The 24,716-nt window shown below is 51.4% G+C and overlaps 10 protein-coding genes across 10 annotated transcripts; 4 read left to right on the forward strand and 6 right to left on the reverse strand.

Moving 5' to 3' along the window:
* Positions 1–954: 954 nt before the first annotated feature.
* AA0111_g8872 (putative glucan 1,3-beta-glucosidase D) lies at positions 955–3,513 on the forward strand (the record flags this gene model as incomplete). Its single annotated transcript, XM_028655367.1, has 1 exon — positions 955–3,513. The coding sequence occupies one exon, from the start codon at positions 955–957 to the stop codon at positions 3,511–3,513; it is 2,559 nt and encodes an 852-aa protein (XP_028503601.1).
* A 972-nt stretch (positions 3,514–4,485) lies between these two features.
* AA0111_g8873 (hypothetical protein) lies at positions 4,486–4,917 on the forward strand (the record flags this gene model as incomplete). The annotated part of the gene is made up of 2 exons (XM_028655368.1): positions 4,486–4,815; positions 4,876–4,917. 2 exons carry the CDS (start codon positions 4,486–4,488, stop codon positions 4,915–4,917), a joined length of 372 nt encoding a protein of 123 aa, XP_028503603.1.
* A 247-nt stretch (positions 4,918–5,164) lies between these two features.
* Positions 5,165–5,983, forward strand: AA0111_g8874 (hypothetical protein; the record flags this gene model as incomplete). Its single annotated transcript, XM_028655369.1, has 1 exon — positions 5,165–5,983. One exon carries the CDS (start codon positions 5,165–5,167, stop codon positions 5,981–5,983), a length of 819 nt encoding a protein of 272 aa, XP_028503607.1.
* Positions 5,984–6,243: 260 nt separating this feature from the next.
* Positions 6,244–6,840, reverse strand: AA0111_g8875 (hypothetical protein; the record flags this gene model as incomplete). The annotated part of the gene is made up of 1 exon (XM_028655370.1): positions 6,244–6,840. One exon carries the CDS (start codon positions 6,838–6,840, stop codon positions 6,244–6,246), a length of 597 nt encoding a protein of 198 aa, XP_028503606.1.
* Positions 6,841–7,610: 770 nt separating this feature from the next.
* Positions 7,611–9,391, reverse strand: AA0111_g8876 (hypothetical protein; the record flags this gene model as incomplete). Its single annotated transcript, XM_028655371.1, has 3 exons — positions 7,611–7,953; positions 8,004–8,742; positions 9,118–9,391. 3 exons carry the CDS (start codon positions 9,389–9,391, stop codon positions 7,611–7,613), a joined length of 1,356 nt encoding a protein of 451 aa, XP_028503610.1.
* A 1,389-nt stretch (positions 9,392–10,780) lies between these two features.
* On the reverse strand, positions 10,781–12,427 carry AA0111_g8877 (hypothetical protein; the record flags this gene model as incomplete). Its single annotated transcript, XM_028655372.1, has 5 exons — positions 10,781–11,480; positions 11,531–11,958; positions 12,012–12,079; positions 12,129–12,258; positions 12,317–12,427. The coding sequence occupies 5 exons, from the start codon at positions 12,425–12,427 to the stop codon at positions 10,781–10,783; spliced, it is 1,437 nt and encodes a 478-aa protein (XP_028503605.1).
* A 4,095-nt stretch (positions 12,428–16,522) lies between these two features.
* On the reverse strand, positions 16,523–18,174 carry AA0111_g8878 (hypothetical protein; the record flags this gene model as incomplete). Its single annotated transcript, XM_028655373.1, has 2 exons — positions 16,523–17,020; positions 17,071–18,174. The coding sequence occupies 2 exons, from the start codon at positions 18,172–18,174 to the stop codon at positions 16,523–16,525; spliced, it is 1,602 nt and encodes a 533-aa protein (XP_028503567.1).
* Positions 18,175–19,846: 1,672 nt separating this feature from the next.
* On the reverse strand, positions 19,847–20,702 carry AA0111_g8879 (hypothetical protein; the record flags this gene model as incomplete). The annotated part of the gene is made up of 3 exons (XM_028655374.1): positions 19,847–20,203; positions 20,270–20,553; positions 20,636–20,702. The coding sequence occupies 3 exons, from the start codon at positions 20,700–20,702 to the stop codon at positions 19,847–19,849; spliced, it is 708 nt and encodes a 235-aa protein (XP_028503566.1).
* Positions 20,703–21,267: 565 nt separating this feature from the next.
* Positions 21,268–22,656, reverse strand: AA0111_g8880 (mRNA cap guanine-N7 methyltransferase; the record flags this gene model as incomplete). The annotated part of the gene is made up of 1 exon (XM_028655376.1): positions 21,268–22,656. The coding sequence occupies one exon, from the start codon at positions 22,654–22,656 to the stop codon at positions 21,268–21,270; it is 1,389 nt and encodes a 462-aa protein (XP_028503492.1).
* A 361-nt stretch (positions 22,657–23,017) lies between these two features.
* On the forward strand, positions 23,018–24,579 carry AA0111_g8881 (hypothetical protein; the record flags this gene model as incomplete). Its single annotated transcript, XM_028655377.1, has 3 exons — positions 23,018–23,473; positions 23,526–24,334; positions 24,387–24,579. The coding sequence occupies 3 exons, from the start codon at positions 23,018–23,020 to the stop codon at positions 24,577–24,579; spliced, it is 1,458 nt and encodes a 485-aa protein (XP_028503493.1).
* Between the last annotated feature and the right edge of the window lie 137 nt (positions 24,580–24,716).

The raw sequence follows: 24,716 nt of genomic DNA on the forward strand, positions 1-24,716 counted from the left end.
GGGTGGCAATCTGAATTGGCATTGTAGAGACGGTACTCTCATTACACCGTCACGATCACCTAAATGCCGGCTTATTAGAGAGGCACGGGTGGGCCTCCACAGGCTTGATTGGCCGAAAAGGGTAAAGGGCTGCATAAACCCTCATGACCAACGGCGCATTGTTTTTGTACATTTCTAGCTATGATACCACACACATATTCAACAATGCATGATGATAATTTTTCAACCCACATTTGCAATGTCCACGGAGCGTGGAAGTGCACACAGCAACTTGCTAATCATGACAGGGGCAGTGATGTCATTCAGAAGCGAGGCCGCGGCTGCGTGGGCAGATCTTCCCTGCCGTTGCTAATCTTCGGGGCAGGGTCTTCACGGCTTTGTCCAGATATGATATTCCCGGATGACGTTATGGCATTTTTCATGAAATGCCATCCAGCATGCAACATGTCCCGGTGTCCTAAGTAAAGTCTCGTGCAGTTTGTTTGTGTTCGTGGCATAGCCACAGAGGCATACGCAGCCTTTCTACTACCAAGTATCCAAGTATTAGCTGAGAGCATCGTCACCGTGATACCCGCCTTGTCAAACATCAATAACATTTACACAAGGCCGATTCCTCGTCTTATGTCCAAGTTTGTTGCGCTTTCCAAGGTCGCTATCCAAGCGGCTTGTGGCGCCCAGTGCTCGGCCACGTCAGGCACGCTATCAACACCACGTCTCCACAGCAACGACACCAACATCCCAGCAAGCCCAACCTCGTGCATGTGCCCAGCCGCTGATTATACATATTCGCTACCGATATTCACATGCGCCCGAGAGCTGGCGAAGACCATTGAGCGTGTTATTCTTCCTTTCGTGCTTTTTCAGGCGTTCTATCAAGTGCATGCTAGCCCCTCGTTTCTACACCGCGCTTTCGCTACACTGCTATAACCACCACCACCAACACCATTCTTTCCAATGAGCGACCGCGAGCGTGACCCGTCGCGCAGACGACCACAAGGCGACCAACGACGACGACGCAGGGAATCTCAGGGCGACGTAGACCCTGAACGACGAAGACGGAGAGAATCCCGAGGTGAACACACCGTTTACGACCAGGAGGGAAGGCGGAGAAAAGGACACAGGGCGACAGACTCCTCAGGCGACCTACTTCCAAAGCCACGAAGACCCTCGAGGCATCAGAGCGACACAGAGCAGGAATCCCCGGCCCCACGTCAAGCACGAGGCTCGCGGCGTAATTCTAGGTCAAAGGGCAGTGGAAGTGGGAGTCGAGGCTCAGCCCCTCTCAGTCTTGATGCGATAGCGAAGCTCGACAAGAGTAATGCGAAGAAGGCTGGAGGTTGGGGAGGCTACGACTATGACGACGAATACTTGAAGGAAGTCAGAAGGAAAGAAAAGAACTTGGAGAAGGAGAGATTGAAGGAGGAGCGAGAAGAGAAGAGGCGAGAACAAAAAGAACAGGAGGCCAGACGACGCGCTGCAGAGAGCGATGCCGCTCTGCTCGAAGAGAAGGCTAGGAAACGGCGGGAAGAAAGGCGGAAGGCTGCTGCGCTGAAGCAAAGTCAGACCGATGATGAGCTCGAGAGAACGAGAGGCACATATACAGAAGATGAACGAGAGGAAAGAAGACGCAGGCAAGAGCCCAAATACACACCGTCGGAAGCTGAGGAGCGAAGGGAACGGAGACGGAAGGAGAAGCAATACCGCACAGAGCAGAAGAAGCGTCGCGTTATCAGTGGACCTTTGGCTGAAGAGGGCCGCATCGACGATGACGATTCCGAGTACCGATACATGATGGAGAAGCGCGGAGGCGCGGGCAGCGGTCCACCAACAGTATACACAGAGGAGGAGCTGGCACGGAGGAAGAAGAACAAAAAGCGTATAATATTCGCAATAGTCGCCGTTGTGGTACTCCTCGCTATCATCATACCTGTAGCTGTCCTGCATTCGAGCAAAGGAAGCAAGAACGACGAGACAGGCGAAGGGACCTCATCCGCTGCCACCTCGACGGGGCCAAACAAAGACAACCTAGCTGGGAAGGACCGAAATAGCGTGCCGGAAGCAGATCGAGGCGGCATCCTGGATCCATGGGCATGGTACGACACCCAGGATTTCAACGTTACCTACACCAACGAACTCGTCGGTGGTTTACCCATCATCGGTCTCAACTCCACTTGGGACGATGACGTCCAAGCAAACCCTTCTGTACCGAAGCTCTCAGACTCGTTCGAATATGGCAAGACGCCTATACGTGGCGTAAACGTCGGTGGCTGGCTCAACCTCGAACCCTTCATCACTCCTTCCTACTTCTCTCAGTATGGATCCAAAGACAATGTAGTAGACGAATGGACGTTCCTCAGCAAGCTTGGACCTGCGAAGGCTAAAGACACGTTAGAAAAACACTACTCCACCTTCATCACCAAGCAGACCTTTGCTGAGATCAGGGAGGCTGGCATGGACCATGTTCGCTTCCCCTTCGGCTATTGGATGGTGAGGACCTACGACGACGATGTCTACGTACCTCAGGTATCATGGCGCTACCTTTTGCGTGGTATCGAGTACTGTCGCCAAAACGGACTACGCGTGAATCTTGATCTTCACGGCGCACCAGGTAGTCAGAATGGCTGGAACCACTCCGGCCGTCAAGGCCAGATCAACTGGCTGAATGGCACAGACGGTGACAAGAACGGCCAACGCACACTAGACGTCCATCACCAGCTCTCCGTCTTCTTCGCGCAAGACCGCTACAAGAATGTAGTAACCATGTACGGTCTCGTCAACGAGCCACGCAACGTGGAACTCGACACCGACAAAGTCGTCGCCTGGACGCAAAAGGCCATTGACCAAATTCGCGCCGACGGCATAAAGGGCATCATAATCTTTGGCGATGGCTTCATGGGCCTCGACAATTGGCAGGGTAAGCTCCAAGGCAACGACGACCTCCTCCTCGACGTGCACCAATATGTCATCTTCAACACGGACCAAATCAAGCTCAAGCACCGAGACAAGCTGAACTTTGCCTGCGAAGCATGGACTCAGCAGTCCAAGCGCTCCATGGACAAGAAGACCGGTTTCGGTCCCACCATGTGCGGAGAATGGTCCCAAGCAGACACAGACTGCACGCAGTACATCAACAATGTGAATACCGGTACACGCTGGGAAGGCACTCTGCAAGCCTCGGACAAGTCGGGTGCAGTACTCGCCCCGCAATGTCCGCTCGAATCCTCCCAGTGCTCCTGCGACCAGGCCAACGCCGACCCCGGCAGTTACTCTGACGAATACAAAAAGTGGCTGTACCAGTTTGCTATCGGCCAGATGGATGCTTTTGAAGCTGGCTGGGGCTGGTTCTACTGGACGTGGGAGACGGAGAAGAGTACGCAGTGGAGTTATAGGCGGGGGCGCGAGGCGGGCATCTTGCCGGATAAAGCGTACGAGAGGGATTGGAAGTGCCCTGGAGGTGGCGTGGAGAGCTTGGATGAGTTTGAGGGGTTGGCGGAGAACTATAGGAGGATATAGTGGAGGTGGGGACGAATGGGGTGTCGTATATGATCGTTATGTTGTGTTGTCCGGGCTTCAGCCCGTGTTCCTTTTTCTCATACAGTAATGAGGGGTGTTTGGGAGTGAGGGAGGTTATGAAGCATGATTGTCGGTGTTGTTACGAAGTTGAACATAGCATGTGCTCATGCATTTCATGGCGTTGGTTACAGGTTCCATCAATCCAGCACACATCTTTTCGCGCACTTCTTTATCATCGATTAGATTTATGTCCCTAGAACAAACGTGGCAGCTTCGTGGCAACTGAAATCTGGGTAACTTGAATTGAGATGAATTGGTCTCCTTTGCGAAAGACGATCCCTCAGGATTTAAACGTCGTCAGCTTCTGTTACATATTTCATATCCCGAGGTAGCCGCTGAATCAGCGAGCCTGAACGTCTTGATGAACACGAACGAAAGTCCCCACATCTCATCTTACCGACTAAGATCTGAGCTTTGCACAAGGCCACCCACACCTGCGCCTCATTACCACCAATACTGAGTGCCTAACTCCCTATTTTTATGTCTTCACAGTTCCTAGTACGCACCGTTCAACTCTCTTTTTAATGTGACGATCTCGACGTTTACCATCGGGGCTGCTTCCAAGTGTTAGGATTACATACACGGACATCGCCACGTCATGCTCGCACGACACGTTGTTATTGCGATTGGCAGGAGACATCGCACAACGCAAGTCGCTATTTTAAGGCGGACCGAGCGGAGTCATTGGGGACGTACCACCCTGGGGGAGATCATGAACAGTGAGCGAAGCGGTGTCGAGAAGGAGGCGGCTGTGTGGGTATCGTGAGATAAGGCGAGACATGTTTATATCGTAGGTGTGCTGCGTCTTCTTCATGTTTTGCTATCTCCATTCTCATCGTTCTTTCCTATACAATTGAACGATACCGTAATTCATATTTTCCAACATCTGATCGTGACCTGGAACATCTTACCATGTCGTTACCCATCAAAAGTCATCATATTTCCCCCCGAAACTCCATCTTCGAGAACGATGCCCAAAAGCGCGGTTTCATCGTCGTCATCGTCCTCTCTGTCCTCGCTACTGTTGGCATGTTCTGTCTCATCATCAGTCTGGTCATATGCAAGAACAAACGCGATCGAAAGAACAAAGCGGCAATCGTGAATGCCGAGATGCGTATGCCTGGGTCTAAGAGCAGGTATCGAAAGCTGGAAGACGAGGAAGAAGCAGAAGGTGGAGTTTGGAGCGTAGAGATGGATGATAGACGGCCGACTGCGTACAAAGATGGACAGCAGTACGGACAGGTATGTGGATTATGAGATGGAGGGGAAAGCATGAGACGATGGGACTAACTCGGATGTTAGGTTGACGTCGATGTGCCACATCCAGAGACTGCGTACAAGTGACCTCGTCCTATCCGGCTCGGCATGAGACCACAACAATCAACGCGGTACTTAGCTTGCTAGCAAGCAGGTGTAGAAACTCTTCACGGCATCGGATCATACACTAGCCATCATTCACCATTCGAATTAAACAATACCTCACCACCACCTCAACTCCGGACCTTGCGGCTGAATCTCGCTTTTAGATCCCGTACTGGCTAAGTGCTACTACCAGAGAGGCCTACCTCTATATCATCAGACCCTTTGAGTCATGTTTCCGTATCAAAAAGAGAAAGAGAGCGCCCGACTCTTAAGGGAAGCATTCGAGGAGAGGATGCGTATCGAACACCCCTTCAACGCGGAGCAACTACAACAATTCGACCAATTGAAGGCGCTGTTAGCAAGAGTACCCAAACTGAGTAAAGCCGATAAGGTGAAAGCGGAGGAAGCGGCCAAGGGGGAAATATGCACGGCGAAGCTCGACAAGCAAAGAGAGATGTCGGAAGAAAGGCGACTCCGCTCTTTACAAAAGAGCCACGAATCACCTGAGGACATTCAAAATCTAAGTTCTTTTGCTGTAGAAACTAAGGCTTCGCTTACACCAAATTCGCTCTTCCCACTGCCATCATCGTCGCTGTTATGGCCTCGGCCTGCACTCCAAGACCCAGTCTCATCCGCAACACCAGAAGTCACCCCCATCACACTCCCCCACCATGTTTGGGTCATCACCCAAACATCCTTCGGATCCGGCGGCACTAAGAAAACCTTCGCTCTGTGTACCACACTCCTCGCCACTGAGGCAGTCATGGCCCACCTCACTGCTGAACTTGCTAATCGCATTGTTTTGTATATCCCAGGAGGCGCGAAGGCCGCGCAAAGGACACGTTTCGATTTCCAGACGTACATCCATACAGACCATGACTTTGGCTTTCAGGCGTGCATTGGGGAAGGGGAGAAGGTTGCTATTGATGTTAAAACTACTTGGGAGGAAGGGGTGCTGTGGCAGGGGAAGATGGGCGATGGGAGAATTTTTGGGGAGGGGTTCGGGGAGGTTACTATTGAGAAAGTCAGGGCGTTTATGAAGGGGTGAGGGTGGTGATAGTCTAACAGGTATCTGTGGAAAGCTGTCATAGGAAACATGTAAACAGTAGGGGATACCTAGGATAATAAGCTAGGTAAATGACAAAACCAGAAATTCTCCGATTTCATACAAACAAGAAGGCTATAGTACACCAGGAACATTGAGATGAAAGCTAATGCTAAATCCCATCTCTTCGTATAATGTAAGGTGTTTTGACATTGTACTCTAGTCGACACTTCAAGCGTCCAGATCTTACATCAACAAGGCTTCTACTGCCCATCCCTCTCGGCAAGCATCTCCTCAATATGCTTGTTCAACCAATACCTTCCCAATATCTCCCTACTCATATCCTTTGCCCCCTTGATTTCTCCCGCACACTCCCCCGTCTTACACAAGCAGTTAAAGGGCTGAGCCATACTCCACTCCGTACTCGGATAGAAGAATGTGAGCTCATCGCCCTCCTTCAGCCCCTCTCCATCCTCCGAAACCCTTACTTCCCAGCGCTGCATGTCGAACACTAGACTGGGCTTGCAGCTGTGGTTTATGTAGACGAGGTCGCAGTTGAGCTCAATGTGGAGGTCGCGCGAAGCTTGGACAGAGGAGTATGCTACGGTGGCTGGTGTGGGGTTTGTGATGCGGGCAAAGACTGCGCCTGGGGGGAGGTTGACCAGAGAAACTGAGCGTGAGGTAAAAGCACCTGGGTTGTGTTCTACGCGGAGGAGACGGGAAAGGTCGGGTTTAACCCAAGCGGGGATTTGTGAGGTAACTGTCGAAGAAGGTGTTGTGACAGGTTTGGTAGACGATTTTCCGTTCGTGTGGGGTGTTGTAGCGGGAGGAGGGGTCGAGGTTACGGCTGCCGGAGACATGGCGGATGACGAGGAATCGAGGTTTGTAATAATGAATCTATGTGTATGGGATGAGAATTATGAGTTAATTTACTTCGTCAGTCATGTCAAGAGAGGGCATATGGCCGCTCTTTAGTACTGCTTCCCTGGAAGCCGGACGATGGGCGCAACTACACGCTTCCAGACATACTAGGGTCCACATGAAGACGCCATCTCATCCTTTGTGTGGGGATAACGCGGCTTGTTCCAGTGTCATTCCATGTAGTTCCATATTGCCGATGGGGCTTGGTGTCTCTATTCCAGCCTGCTTTGGCGGATGGAGATCCGAGGTACCTGGGTACATGTGTACCCAATTGCACGTGAGGCAAGCTTTGCCAAGTATTCGATGTATAATAGCATTACGCGCGGTAAGTCCAATTTAAGGCGGCACAGTGAGGATCAAGTGGGCTGGGGTCTGGTATATCTGTCGTCTGTCGTGCATGGTGGGGAGCTGCTAGTGACGTGGGTTGTTGAATAGCTTCCAAGTTCTCCGGCTTTACAAATAGCCTCGGCAGTGCAAAAGCACACTAAGCCTAAAACATCCCACTTAGGTAGGGACTTCTCTAGCAGTCGAGAACTCTAGAGATGTTCTAAGCTGTGCATGCGGCTCCTTGGTACGGAACTTTGGCAGACTCAAGGTTATGAGACTTGTAGCGAAAATTGATGCGTGTTATTATGGGTGTTTAATCACCTATGTACTTATAGAGGTCTTTGTCATCATCGAACATCATCCTCAACCCAGATCAACCCGCCTATTTCACGTATGTCTGCTCAACGGGCACAACGCCATTCTCGTCACCCTCGACACCCGTCGCATCTCCGCTCTGAAGGCCCATCTTACTTGTATCATATCCATTTGCGGTGAGATACTCTCTGAACTTTACGTCCTCCTGGTCGATTGTATCCTGGCCGATATGCGGAAGCAGCAACACCAGACCAGCAGCTACGAAGGCTAGAGTAGATGCGACGAAGAAAGGGTTGCGGCCTGCAGCTATTTCATCATCGCCTGCAGCCTTCTGTAACGCATCGAGAGCATAGGATCCAGCGAACGCACCGATCTTGCCTACAGCTGCTGCGATACCGTAGTATTGACCACTGTCTACATGTTAGAACCGGGGGGATTAAAAGGCGATGAAAAGACGTACCGAATTCCAGTTGCACAAGTCTTCGACGCAACCAAACCAATGTTATCACCAGGGCCAAATTCGCCTAGCGCAAGGAAAATCCCATATACCACGACGAATCCGGCAACGTTCTCGGGTTTGTTCAGCCAAGGATAGCATCCAGCCATGATGAACCCGATGATACCCTGCAGCGTTACGCCGATAAATAGCGTCTTCTTAGGGCCCATGGATGGTAAGTCTGCAACGAAAGCACCGGCAAGGCAGCCGGGCATATAGAAGAAATTGATCAGAATGTTCCACGCCAGACTCTTCCATAACGGCGCCGATTCGCCCAGTAGATTGGCCAAGATAGACGTCGCGTAGATACCGAATGAGTAGGCGCTGAAATCATAGATGAACCAGATGATACTGACAATGCTAAGCCGGAACCAGTAGTACTTGATGATAAGCAACCATGGTGTCTTCGCTTTGGCCAGAGACTCCCGCTTGAATGCCTCTGGCTCTTGTAGCTTCAACCGGAGGTAGAGCAGCGAGAGAGGTGGGATGACACCGATACCAAGACAGATACGCCAGGCGGCGCGTAGATGGTTCTCCCCAGTAGCAAGGACGACGACAGTAGCGACGATGGCGCTGATGAAGAAGGCCAGGTCAATCTGCACGTTGGTGAAGAGAATGAACCATTTGTTCCGTGTGCCTTGCTTGAGTTCGCCAGTAGATTCTGCACAACCGACGCTGCCCGCTGGGTACTCTCCACCGATACCTACCACAAGTCAGCAAATTCAACGAATGCAAACAAACACAGTTTTATGTAGCACATGCCTATTCCGAGGAAGAATCGATATACAACGAGCGCCGTCAATAGACCACTCGGACTTCCACCTGCCCCATAAGACGCCGTTCCCAGGATGGCGAAAAGTATGATGATGATGGTCGAAGTGAATAACGACCATTTTCTTGAGAAATGATCAGATGTGTACCCGAAGAACAACATCCCCACGACTGTGCCAGCAAACGTTATACTTGCGACGTTTGCTTGAGCAGAGGAGTTCGCATACGAATCTGGGTAGATAGTCTTCAGCATCGTGTTGACTGGTCCGATGATCTACAATTCCTCTATCAGCATTTCTGTTCTCACAGTTCCAGTCTTTACTCATACATAGCGGTGTTGCTTTGGGACGGGGATCGATGTTGTCGCGTTGGAGAATATCTTGTTGTCGCTTCTTGGGTCGGTTTCTGCGTACATTGTTGAGATAGCCATCGCTGAAAAGTCCAGCTCCGCATGCGATCACAGGCCATAACCTTTCCCATCTTCCTTTCTCTGTTCTCGCGACACTGCCTCTACGTTCAATATCGCCTTTCTCATCAGTCGCATTGTATAGGCCAGGCTGGACTTCTGCGGCTGAAGCCATGGTAATGTCGCGTGGGGCTCAACCAGAATGCGCTGCAGGAGGGTATTGCGTCACGATCTTCCAGCGCGGTGGAATGGTAAGAATTTCGTAGCAACAGCGACAAGCTTTCGTAGGCGAACCCTTCAAGCTTTAAGGGTTCCAAGGTTCACACCAAAACTTGATCTTACTCGCTACCCATTTGCTACCTTTGTGCCACTCACCGCAAAAGACCCTGTGATCACCTTGCTATGGGCCGTATCGGGCTTGGTGCAGACCCGAGGGGTCAACGAACCATTCACAACATGCGAAAGCTTTTCCAATACCCGAGGCGTAGGATTCGGAGGCCCACGAGCTGTTACTCGATACAGCAGGTACAATCTCCGCCGGGAATACCGATCATGAGAGGTTGGGACTGCAAAAAGTTATCAATGATTGCGCGGCCTTCGCCGCTCGGGTATTGTGGCTCTCGGGAATAGAACATCGCAGCCGCTCTTAGGTGAAGAACAGCGCGATCGGTAATTATCACTTGAAAGTCTTCGAAACCATGCTGAAAGGTGGGAATCGTGTTCAGCTTCAAGCTTTGCCATGCTTTATCTCAGGCGACCGAAGCACCTGCGCGTCACCTAAAGAGGTTAGTTGTACTGACATTGCCGACGCCACACGGAGCTTGTCCTGCAGCTGCTGGATCGAATTGGCATGTGAGCACGCGATCATCAGCATGGCATTCGATGCTCAAGACAGCAGACCCATACTGCATCCGAACATCGGAATCGATTCCATAATACTTCACTGTGTAGTTTGTAGGGGCAGGCACAATATCATATGCTGATCCAGCTTTGGGGCTACGAGTACCCGGGTTGTTCACAGCGCAGGCAAGACTTCACACCAACCGGGCCACGCAGGTGGCCTTAACGCGCTCCTCCTAGTCTCGCTCAAGAAGCGATAACAACGAGCAACAGACGCTCGGATGAACTTTCAGATCGAGCTGATAACATCCATGCTCATGCAGGTATAGATTGCGACAAGCGGAAGGAGACGAAGGAACACGAACAACAGCACCGTGCGCGATTGTGTTGAGATCCAACCCGTACGGCATCTCTACGGGAGAACTATCGGTGATTGAATCAGCAACTATCGACTCCATCTTGCGACCATATCGGACCGATACTTGTGGTTGCGGGCCGAGGAGACTTGGAAATGTGTAACAAGACCGAAGGATCCACGTGAGCAAGTTGGACCAATGCTCCATGTATGGTTTTGTTGATTAGATGACTACATTATTACATACTCATCTATGTATGTGCTGCGTACAAGAAAAGACATGTTGCATATTGCATTGCTGCAGGGTATCACGCGAAAGACATTAGCAAAGACATGTACCGATCCCTCCTCCCAAAAACAAGATGTCGTTTACTTGTTGTCAGACGTCTTGATGTGGTCAAACGGAACCGATGTTTTTTGGACCGTGGTCGTCACCTGTCCTCGTGAATTCGCCCTGTCCATCTCCATGAACCAGTCGTCGCCCTCGCTCTGCGTCAGGCTTTTTGAACTTCGGTTCTCGTTGCTCGGAATGCGGTATAGGTGTCGTAGTGAATCTTGACTGGGGCGACCGGCGAGGTCCATGCCCATTGTTCGGCCTACAGATGAGGCAGTGCTTGCTTTCCGACCTCCAAAGCCCCCAAGAGTCGGACCAATAGAGGAAGCATTGCTCGATTTATGATAATGGTTTATAGGGGATGACTTTTCCCCTGACTTCCGCGGCATTTGATCAGATATCGTTGTGATGACACCCATCTTACTATCCCCTCCAGATGATGTTATCTTTCTGTCACTAAGGCTAATGCCACCGGCATTGGAGTCGAAGCTGTCGTTTCTTGTAACATGTTCAACATGTATCTGCACTTCATTGACGACGAAAATCTTGTTGGATGCCAATGTTGCTATGGCAGGCCAGAAGATGGGTATGGAAGCTGTGATGATGGCGAAGTTGACTTCGAGGACGGCGAAGATGTACACTATGGGGGTATGGAAAGACATGTCAAGAACGGGTTCGGTACCCGCTTTGTTGACAGACATGGCGATCATGCGACCGATAGCCACGATGACCACGCTAGTGTGTTGTCAGTACGATTCCGTTTTGAAGGCACGCTGTCCACTTACACACAGCCTAAGCTGAATAAACCGACCAAGCCTGCTCGGCTTTTACCCGCAATCCTCAATGTGGTTACGAAAGGAACAGGTAGAAGAAGGACCAAAATATCGAGCAAGCAGTTACTGACAGCATGTCCCAAGAACATGTGAAAAAAGTCGTGAGGGTTCTTGCTGCCCCACCCGATGCATGTGCCATTCAATGTTGGATTCCAGTTTTTGGCGATGGGATTGCAGGGGAAAAGCGCGAGAAAGAAGAAAGTCAGTCCCCACAATGAGCATATGACAATCATGACCCAGGTAATGCATCGCGCAAGGCGATACTGAGCATGAGTCGCTGAAGGCGCGGCTTCGGCAAAGAGACGAAGATACTGTATGAGGATGGAAAGCTTGATTAGTGCTGTACTCGCAGTGTAGGCGGCATTTGTCGAGTAGATGTGCTGGAACTGATGTTAGCCTGAGTCCGAATAACCATGTAACTTTGATCTAGTACCTTGAAATACGACGTTAGATGCTCAGCATCAAGCGTCCACAAGTGCAGACCGAGACCATCGACTGGCACTGTGAATGATTAGTCACGCCTCGATTGGTGGGATATCGCTATGCATACTCATGCAAACCATGATGTCTCCGATGAAGCTCGCAGCGGCGGCGAGGACCACGAACAAGTCATCCCAACCCCAAAGACGGTCCTTGATACGGAACCATAACCGCAAGCTCAATGTAAAGATGGCGACTGACTAATGAAGTCAGTACAAAGATGTCTAGAGGGTATAGTTGCTCGATCGTCGTACGTACCAGGAAAGCAATTGTGAGACCAAGGATTGTCTCAGGTTCGTTGACATTTGGTAAGTTGGCATTGTCTGGATGTTGTGCTGGATCTGGTAAAAGAGCAGTGCTGGTGCTCATGATTGCGCACTCGACCAGGAGATATTACGGTAAGGCGGAACGGAGGTTGTATCGGTTAGCGATTTCAGATCGGTGAAGGTAGTGTAGCTAATTGCGATAAAACTCCATTACATGGTCCCGCCAATATGGAAAGAATGAGGTTGGACCTGCAAGAGACAGTGTTACAATCGACCCGAATCGTGGCCGGGAACGAGGCTGCATCAGACGAGGAGGTGTAGCGGTCTAATACGTTGAACGGTGGGTCTTTCGTGCCGAACGTTCAAGTCATGACATGCGTGCGTTACCCTCCCTACGACACATGGTGTAACCCCTGCTGTCCCGCATGGAGGATCAAAAATGGGGTCGTGCAACTAGCGGCAGGTAAGCCTGTACATGTCCGCATCCCTGCTGTGATAGGTGTGATGAAAGCTGCGTAAGGGTTACTTCCCCTCGGTCGTCATGAGACACTGGTACTTGCGTCCCTGACGACGCCTCTTTTTCTAATTGACAATGTTAGACTAAGAGAGTAACCTATCATTTACACACTTGACTCCGAACTACAACGCGGGGGGGCCGCATGGATCCACATCCAAGGGGGGCGCGAGCAAGTCATGAAGGTTGTTCGATCGATGGTCGTTCAGCTACATTCTAGCTGAACAGATTGAGGAACTGGTCGACGAGAAAAACATGGTGTGGTGGCAAACGGGCACTCTGCCGACAGTCGAGTTTGATTGGTACCCCGCAAAACAGCCTTGCATCGCGGATGGCTGAAACAAGATAGCCTAGAACTCTGTTGCTTAGGTTTGCTTTAGGTGCTCGATATGCACTCCATTTCTTGATCTTTCTTCTTCTAGCCTTGCTCCAATCCCGCGAAAGGTGCGCCGCAATGCCGCTTGTTCCTGAAGGAAAGAAAGCCGGCTCGATTCTGGGCAGCCAATAAAGCCGATGATGTATACAGGAGACTCGAGTATGTCTTACACAGGGGATCCCTTTGAAGATCCAATCCTTTAAGAAGGAAGCTCCCGTTGGTGGCGTCGCTCATAAGAATGGGAACATGGGAAGGAGCATGATGTGGAATGAATGGTCGTTGGAACACTGACGGTCCGCAAGGGTAGATGACTCGGTTTCACTCCTCTCCGGGGGCCCACCACTCGAAGCGAGCAACTATAGCCAGTACCCCTGTTTGCAACGTCTCATGGCTATGATGACCACAGCGGCGATGGTGATCTCGGCCGCGCCGTATGGCTAACGAATAGTTCGCATGGCATTTGTAAGACGTTAACCAATAGCAATCTCGACTTAGTTGGACGCGAACTACAGTTTCGCAAAGGTTATCGGGGACAACTAGTCGAACGCGCGCGGGTTCGACGGGGCTTTGCCGGGCATGACGCGACGACGGTTCTGTAGCGGCGCAGCGATAGTCAAGGTAGCATCCCGTTCTGTCCCATTTCTTTTTTGACCTCCTATCGGGAATGGCTATTTCAGCCTGGGGCCCTCGGGGTTGCAAACCATTGAGGACTACGCCTCGGGGACATATCGGCAAGGGAAGCCTGCAAGCGCAACCCCACTGGATTTGGTGGAGGCCGCTGGGCCTCTTCCAGCGACTCATGCTTCTAGGAATCTTACGACTCCTCAATACGGTGTACGTGTTGCTATAAGGGAGCCGTGGTAAGTGCGTGCTTCTGCACAATGGGTCAGAGATCATAAGAAGAGCCAACGCCGCAGCAATTACCAGTCACCGTGCCTTGTTGTCGCCCCAATTTTGCTGGCTCGTATCAACGCAACGCTGCTCACATAACCCACCCGGCAGTCTGTATCCATGATGAGGTCAGATGGTGAGCGATGAAACGAAAGGGTGTAGGGGGAGCGTTGATGAAGATGCATGGGTCATGAATGACCGTCAAGGGTCTGCAAAAAGCATCCGAGATCAACAGGGCAGTTGCCCAACGTCGTCGCGTAGCAACACACCCTTCGGCTCTGACTACCCAAGGCACAATACGGTGTCTGGACTCTGGAGCTATATTGCTCTTTTTCAGCCATCCTGACTGTATAGCTTACATCTCGGCATAATTGCTTTCTTATCGCTACAAAGATGAGGAAGAGAATTAACGCTTCAATCACAGCAGGGTGTACACAGCAAGCGTGGAATCACGCGCGCCATCGTTCGAGGCCATACCACAAATGCGGGATCACTCTCACTACTGCACATGCTCACATTACCGGGGCTGTTTTTAGGGTGAGAGTCTGGTTGGGGAAGGACGGAAAACCTACTGCATCTACAACTCCCACCACTCGAAGGAACCAACTCGTTTGCGCACGCCTTGACCACTTCGCGTTCATCACACGAAAGGCTTGGTTTCGTCACTAAACAATACGGTTACGTTTTGGGTGCATCAGGAATTCAAATCGAGCGTTGTGCGACGGCCAATTTACCTTTGTCGGAGGGAAGATCTGTAGATTTGGTTGCAAATGCAGTCAAGCGCCCCAGTCATTCCAGTCATTAGTTGACCGTTTGATTCACACTGACCCGGACCCTAGTTCCCAAAAAGATCCGGTGGCTATCCTCAACGGTTAGAAACTCAACATGGCTCTTCAGGCGGTTCCCGTTCCCGCTGGCTGCCCACTTCATGGATGTCACTGATGCGTCCAACGGCGAACCGAGATTGCCAGGCTCAGTCGAGCTCGAATATGTCGCTTCTCTGTGGAATCGCTTCCACATACATCTATAACATACTATACTGTACATACCCATTCAAAAGGTCTCGATATTGATCCTGCATCATGACGAGTAGCCTTTTGCCAGATGGTTTCCACTAGGACTCGGGCCGTCAGAGCGTTACCTTGAACAGATGGTTCTCCGACACTGTTCTCGAACCCATGAAGCCCCTCCTGAATATCCACTGTACAACCCAAGAGCAGGTTCACCTTGCGTGACGACGAAACTGGTAGAAACACGCGACTCGTGACCGCTGCCAGTGCACCCGTTTAGTCGGACGATAGACATTCCGGTGGTAAGATCCCGCATGCGGCTGCTTAGGAAACATATGGGTAAATGAAGCCAAGGTTCGCGCTGGGTTTTGACCTTGGCCTTTCCACATTCGGGCTTGTCATGGCCACCCAAGTCGATCTTATCTTTTACCCCAAGATCTAGAGCGAAGCCGGAGCAATTACGGCAGGACGTCGGTTTCTGCGTCATCAGTCTGTGCTGAAAGGACGTTTCTCACCTCATCCCCTGTAGTACAGCCGCCAAGTATCCGAGAGATATTAAAAACACGACGTCTAAATAATTCGCAGCTCCAAAGCAGCGACGAAGCCTGGTCTAATCACGAAAGTTCAATGTCCAGTAAGCCTGGCCATAATGTTATTAACAGTCCTGCTCTCATGTTGTCGGATATACACATGCCAGTCAACATTCATACGGGCAGCTCACACGCGATCTTAAAATGGTCATATATACGATTCTGGATACTGAGCTGAACACCGTATCGCGACTCAACGGGATGTCGGCAAACTCGTCTCATCATGGATGCAACCTACCCGGAGGTTAACTCGAAAAGAGTGCAATTGTATTATCAAGAGATGGTGGCGCACGTCCAAGCACTAAACACTGTTTCGCTTCTATATGTTATATAAGTCAAACTCCCCAAAGACGTCTTTCCTCTCGTCAGCATCACACCAGGGGCTCTGATGAAATAGTCGGAGTATCGACACTAGCGCCATCAGCTGTCTGAATGCCCGTACTGGAGCCACACCAGTAGCTGTCGATGCACTCGTGGCGGCGGAGACTTAGGAACGGCACTTGCGCCCGCGCCTTGCGCAGATCGTGTGTAACGGCTTGATCGAGGAGGCATACGAGAGGTGGGAGGAGGAGGAGGAGGAGGAGGAGGCGATGGCACAATGGAATCACGGAACATTGCGTCGTGAACCGCCGATAAGGGGCTATAAGCGTTGGCGGTGCGAGCAATCGTGTATCCGTATGTGCGTAAAGGGTTTACAGCTAGTGGATCGACTTTCACGGCGCAAGTAGCTGATAAATGAACACCACGCCCCATCAAGATGATGATTCATCTTTATTAACATTCTTTACTCGAGAAATTGTTCTCCATTCTGATAGCCTCAATCAAGCCACGACCGTGTCTTCTCACAGTCTTCAATAACAGCCTGACGATGCATCTCACTCCTCGGAACAAACTCCACCGCAAAAGGCTCGCTACCCAACAACAGTCCACCATGAAACCCCGTCTCGACACTCATATCCAGCTCCCCTTTCGCTCTCACATCAAAAGCCCAGACAAGCTTAGCCGCCATAGCCAAGAACCCATTCTGTGCAAACAGATTACCAGGACACTGGCGACGGCCACTACCAAATGCATAAACCAGTTTCCGACCTCCTGCCTGGCATTCCTCGACCGAAAGGTCGGTGCCGTAAGGGTTTGCGAGGTAGCGGTCGGGATTGAAAGTGTCGGGCGAGGAGAAGAGGTTTGGGTCGTGCGAGTCAACCCAGATGTTCTGGAGGATGGTCGTACCCTTGGGAATATGGTAGCCGCGGAAGGTATCGTCTGCATCGAGGGTATGAGGGAGGTTGACGGTGGCCACTGGGCGCCAGCGAAGAACCTGCTTGCGTTTAGTAGTTGTACGAACAGCTTGAAGAACAGAAGCCCTACCTCAAAGAAACACGCCTTTAAGTATGGCAACTTATCCAGATCTTGCGTACGAGGCGGCTTGCCTGCCTCGCACACATCATCTACTTCGGCTTGTGCGCGCTTCAAGATCTTGGGATAAGCGCCTAGGACCTTGATGAAGTGCAAGGAGGTCAGATACGTGGTATCGACAGCTGCATCGTAGAGGCCTCCGCCTAGATATGCGAGCTGGTGGTCGTCGAAACCGGTCTTACTGTCCTGCTCCTGAAGCAGCCTCGCCATCAGAGACAGAAAGTCCTTTGGCTTAGGATTCTGACCCGCCTCGTGGAGCTTCAATTCCTCTTTAGCCGAGTCCAGCATGATCTTGTAGAAGTACTGTTGATTCCTGCGCACCTCTATGGCTTGACGCTTCCATTTAGCCAGGAAAGCCGGTACGTACTTGAGGATGGGGAACATGTTGATTGGAGGGGCGGATCCGGGGTTCAGCAGCTCCAGCCAGTTTTTCTGGTTGTCATAGAACAGCTTGATGAGATCTTTGTCCTTCTGTGCTCCTCGATGGCCGCAGATTGCTGTCAACGGTGTGCCCATGGCCCAGTTGTGAAGATGATCTTCCCACTTCTCAGGTGACATGACAAGCCTATAGGCGAAATAAGCTCCTGCTGCATCCTGCAATGGCAGGGCTTGCTCGCATCCTGCAGGACCGAGCAACGATCTAACCGCCGACCGATATCTTTTCAAATAAGCGTCATTCTGCAAGAAAAGAATGTGTTGCGTGTCCTGAACAATGTGTTCTCGGAAGATATAGTCAGTAGGTCGGCCAGAGTAAATGTTGCCTCGCTTCTCGAGCAGCTCACGAACGACCTCAGCACTGTTGAGAACGACGAGGTTTAAGGGACCCGCTTTGAGCCCGACGATGTCGCCGTAGGTTTGGCGCCATTCGGAGAATTTGACGTGGAGCTTGCCGGAGGCGAAGTGGTGCACGTTTCCGATCAGAGGGAGGCAGGGCGGTCCTGGAGGGTAGTCTTTTGGCGGAAGGGAGCGTAGTGAGAAGCGTATGATGGAAACGATGGTATAAATCAACACCAGTCCTATGGATGTCTGGGTCAGGAACGTTTTGTCGATGTCCATGTTGGCCTTATTGCACTTCCTTACTGGCCAAAGGTTGTGTTGTTGCTACTTCACACATGCTGTCCATGCGGGGTTTTAAGGAACAGTGAACAATCCTTGCAGTTGATTCCCCATAAATGTCAGCATTGCGGTTTGTACTGCATATTTGCAGGGTAAATTGATCCTTCGGTTTCTAGCGCCAAGAATGGCCTGTCTTCCGCGGCTGTCACCTTGTACACCGTGGTCACGATAAACACAGCAGCAGCAGTATGCTGTTTCCAAACAGTATGTATCTTTCGAGGTAAGTATTCCCTCTCGGAGTATCTCTAATAAACCTGCGGAGGAGTTACAGAAAGGTATACATTGTGGTCCATTCGTAGTGACGAAGTACGTTGGAAATGATGTCTGATCGCACGAGCACTACTTAATGAGCGATTCAGAGGCCTTGTAGATCTCAGGTTGTTCTCGATGGCAGCATGTTTGATTCTGTCTGTCGGGCGGGGTCTATGGGGAAGAAGCTGAATGTGCATATCAGCCGTTGTTACCGTAGGTGGGGTCATGGTCGGGTAATTGGCTAGTGCTTGGACACTTGGTATATGGCCTGCTGGATTGATTTCTATTCCGACTAGCTGGCCACGTTGCGGACTTGAATATCTTTTAGCACAGTAGCATTCTAATGGTTTTTATCACCCTGTACTTGCTGTTTTGATTCCTACTATGTCTACATTTAAAACAACATACTGGCACGATCGTTAAGAAACAAAATCCTTGAACAGTGTATATTCAGTTATATTTAAGAATTGTAGGCACTGAACTGGAAAGCAGAGGGCGATAAAAAAATTTCGAATGCTGTTCTTGACATCTAAACGAGCCCGCGATGTCGTCGGGTGGCTGTTTTTGCAGTTCTGAGAGGTGTGCAAGGACGGTATTGATCACATATACATGCACGTTCAACATCTTCTCCACAATTTTATGTAGTTCCACTTCATCCCACTATCAAACTCCCTAATAATCAGGCAAGTTTTTCCAAAAAGACCGTGGATCAAACTTTCACTCCTACTTTCCTACAACCAGCTCTCTTTACTTTGATGCATCTCTTCTCAATGCAGTACTTTGTACATACGTGTCGATTATACCAAGTTTTCACAAGACGGCTATCATAGCGACCACAACAGATAGGTCTGCCATGGCTGCCAGAACTGCTAGGGAGTACAGAGTCTCTACGGCTGAGGTACCAGAATACGGACATGATGAGGACACTGAAACTTGACTCAGTTCACTGTTCCTACGCCACTTCTCTACTACCGCTTAGGTCTATAATGCACATACTGCTCGCATCTTTGCATGCTGTCTAAATTTCAGTCGCCACAGAGTCCTCCCACCAAATCTGTGATAGATGTGATGAGGCATTTAGCGTCTGATATTGGAAGAGGAATATGCCAAATTAAACCTAAAGCTTACGAATGCTAAAAAAGAGTCTCAAGCCGACAATACAAGCAATAAACGGCGAAGGTAGGGAAGGAGACATAGTGAGAGGAACGCACATGTCTCGAAGAATAGCAATGTACAGATGATCGGAGTATTGAACAAAGATAAATCGAGTGACAAGAACAACGTTCGGTATCCCATACATCCCATTCTTTCAATCTCTCCAAGTCCATAATTACACACCCCTCCTCTGTCACCATCCCACCTAAGCAGTCTTCCTCCACTGACTCCAAACCCCCAGTAGCGAACTTGTCGTACCCGCCAATCCCACAATTCCATCATCCAAGTCAACCCAGCCCAGCGCCGAGCTAGGAATAGTGATGTCACAAAGATCACTAATCAACTGCACCTTCACAGCGTTAAGCTCCTTCTGCAGCTTCTTCGTCTCAACGACCTTCTCCGGGTCAGACGAAGAAGTAATAGTCTTGGAGTGCTGGAGCAGGTTGTAGTACGAGTACAGGCCGGAGGCAATGGAGAAGGAGATTCCGGCGAACCAGGCACGGTAGCCTTCGCGGAGGAGACGTGGGGCGAAGGAGGATTTGCGGATGGACGTTGCGTCGAGCTGGATGTTTGTTAGTTTCCTTATCTCCCTAATGACGTCGCGTAAATATATATGAGCATCACATACCACACAAGCATTATCACACAGCATGTAGAACGCATATCCTAGCTGCCTTCCTACGGCAGTAAACCTCAACACGGGGTCCATGGTCTTCGCATCACTGGCCACAGCCGCAGCGCGGAAGTGCTCGACAAACTTGCCCACGCGCATCAACTTGCGCGTCGCGCCGAAAGTCTTCTTGGTCGCTTCATACGGGGCGATAGACAAGGCGGGCTTGTTCGTGCGGTACAAGTACCATGCTAGGAAGCGAGAGAAGTATTGAAGGGTACGGAGGACTTTGTCGCGTCCGACTGGAGGTTGTTGTCAGCAGATATTGGGTTATCGGGATTGAGTCGAGACATGAATGACACAAGGGGGGGAAATATAGCGTACCGGTCGTTGCAACAAACTTGAGGTAATGCGACACCGTCGGGTGATAGACAAGCGCATCCGCAACCATCTTATCGGCTTTGCTGCTTCCAACGAACAAGCTGAGGATATATCGCGAGGGAGAGAAGTCCAGCTTCAAGTCGTCGTTTCCTGTTTCCTTCTTGTCCGACTAGGCTGCGCTTGGTCTGGAGATGAGGTTTAGGGGTAGTTGGACGTGAAGAAGGAACGTATGGGGTGTGTTAATGCGGAGATGGTGCAGTGCGGAAGCGCAGGGAGGTTCGGGCTTTGATGCTCGATCGCGTTTGCCGGGGAAAGAGCGACCGACCTCGGCAACTCGATCCATCTGCGTCACGAGCAACGTGACTGGGCTTGGTAATTTCACCCGTCTGCACATGCGTCTGGTAGCATGTGAATATAAAGCATGGCTGACACTTGGCGTGGAGCTATGGCTGTCCCAATGCATCATGTCTTTAGCTATTGCAGGGAAAGGCCTTTTGCGCATGTTCCATTGTTGTCGCGACTCGTCACGACTGACTAGTAGAGTACAAAATATTGTACATGTTGAAAACGACGCTTTTCCACCTTGATACCCTAGGCATATCTGCCAGATCCCAAACGCCGATGATGCTGCCCGATTAAACCTTGTAGAAGCAGAATGCATGGTAAAAGTCTGCTGCCTCCAACTCCTCTTCCGAAGTCAGTAGTCGACCAGTGTTGCGATCCCTGACCTTCATGACCTCACTTAGAGGACCCAGAATAGGGTCATCTTTTTGCTCTTCCCAGACCTCCCTGAAAGGCTTGCGGTACTGAAGCTCGAGATTAAAGTCCTCTGCTAGTGCTCGGAAAGCTTCCCAGGGAACTACGTACTCGGGCGCCTCTACAGCTTCAGTGAGCCAGTACGAGTACTTCCAGCCATACGGAGGACGGAACACGCCATCAGGAGGTGTCTTGCCGGGAAACTTGACGCTGTAGATACTGTTGCCAAAGTTGAAGCCCTCATCTTCAACCTCGCCATCTTCTTGTTCTTCCTTCTCCTTCTCCTTCTCCTTGTTCTTCGACTCTCCTGACTTGTCGTCGTTTGTGTGCTCCGTGTCAGCGGGCTTGGGGCTATCGAGACTCTTCTCAGGATCCCAGTCGTCATCGTCGTCGCTTGCAAAGGCCGGACGGTCATCGTCGTCATCGGCACCATCTACATCAGGTGGTGCTGTGCCCTTGGCCTTGTGATGCTCGATAACCTTCTGCGACAGCACGTCCGAGTTGGGTATGCAGCCAATGAACCGTCCTCCCTTCTTCAATGCGCCTGCGACATTTCGTAGCATGCCTCTTGCTTTGGCCTCGCTCTCGAAAGCGTAGTGCATGCAGAACATCATTGTGACCATGTCCCAGCCACCACCGCCCCAACGCTGGCTCATGGCGTTACCCTGGCCAGCTCCCGGATCGATGCCGACTTCCTTGATGATGGGTATGTCGCCCAACCACTCCCCGAAGCAGTCTTTGGCATAGAACTCGCCGTGAAACAGTCGCCGGTTCTTCTTCTGCATCTGGGCAAATCTGTCTTTGGCCTGTTTGATCGAAACGTCTGCAGGATCGCATCCAACATACAGCTCCACCTTCCTCGACTTCTCCCACTTGCCCAGATCACCACCCTTTCCACACCCGACATCGAGGATCTTGAGATTCCGCTCGTCGCCAATGAACTTCTGGATGATGGACGACTTGACCCAGTTGTTGAAGCTGCGCAGTCCCTTGATCTTGCTGTCTGTGTTGCGCCATTCACGACCTCGCTCCGGGACTGAGTTGTAATGTTGTTTGACGACGTCGTGGACACCTCTCTGTGCGGCCTCCTGCTGTGCCCTCCTAGCCGCTTCTTCTTCTCTCGCTTGCGCGCGCTTTCGAGCGGCTTCGCGGTCCGCGGCTGATACTCGGGCGCCCGCCCCAGGGCGCTTTCGCTGGCGAGGTGGTGATCGTGAGGGCGATCTCGAGGGTGAGCGCGCGCGCTTTCTGCCTTGGTCGTTGCCCGCCATGCTGGAAACTATTGTAGTACGCGTCTGAAGGCCAGCCTCGGAGTGAGACGCGTTTGATGCACGTCGGCAGTGTTTGTAGTAATGTGATGGGCGTGCAGAAATCGATTTGGTGTCAAGATCGAATCTTGAAACCTCGTATGATGTGGAAAGAGAATGAGAAGGTGGAATGAGCGACTTTGCGTAGCTTCAGTGGTTCTAGTTTGCGCTGGTCGACCGCCCAAGGGCCGTGCGCGAGCTTTACGTCGGAAGTCGAGCGGCGGACAGAGCCTCCATCATCATCATATCAACATCGCACACGACACGCCCTGCCCACCTTCACCCACCACCGAACGCCCCCTCACATCTCAAAGAAGCGTCCAAAATGGGTGACCCGCAATTCGCCAAGTACCCTGACCTCCAGCTGTCGCAGCACATCTTCCAGCTCACCAATCCCGCCGCCTCCAAACAAGCCAAGCAATCCGCCCTCAAGTCGGTTCAAGATGCCATCACCGAGAACAAGATGGCGCCGCTCTACCGGTACTTGGCTCACCCGGTAGAGGGTGTCTTGAATGCACAGGGCGAGGGCAGCTCAGACCAGCCAACCAATAACCGGAGACCGTCTGCAACCTTAGCGAGTATGCTTGCCACACGGAATCCCTCATTAGAAGTGCCGCTATCGTGGGATGAGAAGCTGTACGAGAGCCTCAAAGCAGAGAGCGAGAAGGAGCTGGAAGCGATACAGAAGGAGGAGGAAGAGGCCGAAGAGAAGGCAGGTGAGACCGAAGTACAAGCAGCGAGGGGCAAGCGTGCAGAGCTCTACAACCGCATAGGCGACAAGGTATGAAGAGAAGTGGATGTGGTCACATGAATGACATCTAACCAAGATTCAGGACAAAGCCATTGCCAGCTACGAGGCCATCTTCGAGAAGACGGGCATCCTAGGCACCAAGATCGACCTCGTTCTTGCCATAATACGCGTTGCGCTCTTCTTTGGCGACAGGATACTAGCCAAGAAGTCGATTGACCGGGCAAGCGCATTGGTAGAGAGTGGTGGTGACTGGGATCGTCGCAACCGCTTGAAGGCATACACTGGTCTACACTACCTCACCGTGCGATCACACTCACAGGCCGCCCCATTGCTCCTTGACAGCTTGTCGACATTCACCAGTTACGAGTTGTGCAGCTACTCAAACCTCGTCGTTTACGCTATCCTCGCCGGCTCCGTATCGCTCAAGCGTGTCGACTTCAAGTCCAAGGTCGTGGATGCGCCTGAGATCAAGGCTATCGTTGGAACTTCAGAAGAGAAGCTCTCGGCAATCACTGGTCAGACATCGGCAGGACCAACAGCTGGTGACGAAGAGATGGCCGATGCGTCAGGCTCAACAGCGACACCAGTACCCACCCTTGTCAATCTCACCACCCTCGGCGGGCAACAGGAGAAGGAAGTACCCGTCGACTTCACACCGCTGTCGAAGCTTGTCAAGAGCCTGTACGAGGGCGACTACAAGACCTTCTTCGGCGCTCTTGGTGAAGTAGAGACCAACTTCCTCAGCCAGGACCGTTACATGTACGAGCACCGTGGCTGGTACGTGCGTGAGATGCGTCTGCGGGGATACCAGCAGCTTCTCCAGTCATACCGAGTTGTCGGCCTCGAGAGCATGGCCAAGGACTTTGGTGTCACAGTTGACTTCCTCGATAAGTAAGTGGCATCCCGCGCCTACAACCTAGTATCATTTACTAATAACAAACAGGGACCTCGCCCGATTCATCGCTGCCGACCGCATACCCTGCACCATCGACCGCGTCAAGGGCATCATCGAGACAAATCGACCCGACGACAAGAACAAGCAGTATGCCGACGTGGTCAAGCAGGGCGACCAGCTTATCACCAAGCTACAGAAGTATGGCCAGGCCGTTAGGCTGAGGGGCAGTGAGCGTGGCTAGATTCAGCCATGACGAGTGCATGTGTAATGATCTTGAGGGCATTGTAGACTTAGACAACAGCGCAAAGACCGCTGAATGAAAAGCATACCATGACTTGTCCGCGCCTGTCCTGTTTCAGCTTCCCCGCGTCGCATTGC

This window comes from Alternaria arborescens (assembly GCF_004154835.1).
Source record: "Alternaria arborescens strain FERA 675 chromosome Unknown contig_23, whole genome shotgun sequence".
NCBI lineage: Eukaryota > Fungi > Ascomycota > Dothideomycetes > Pleosporales > Pleosporaceae > Alternaria > Alternaria arborescens.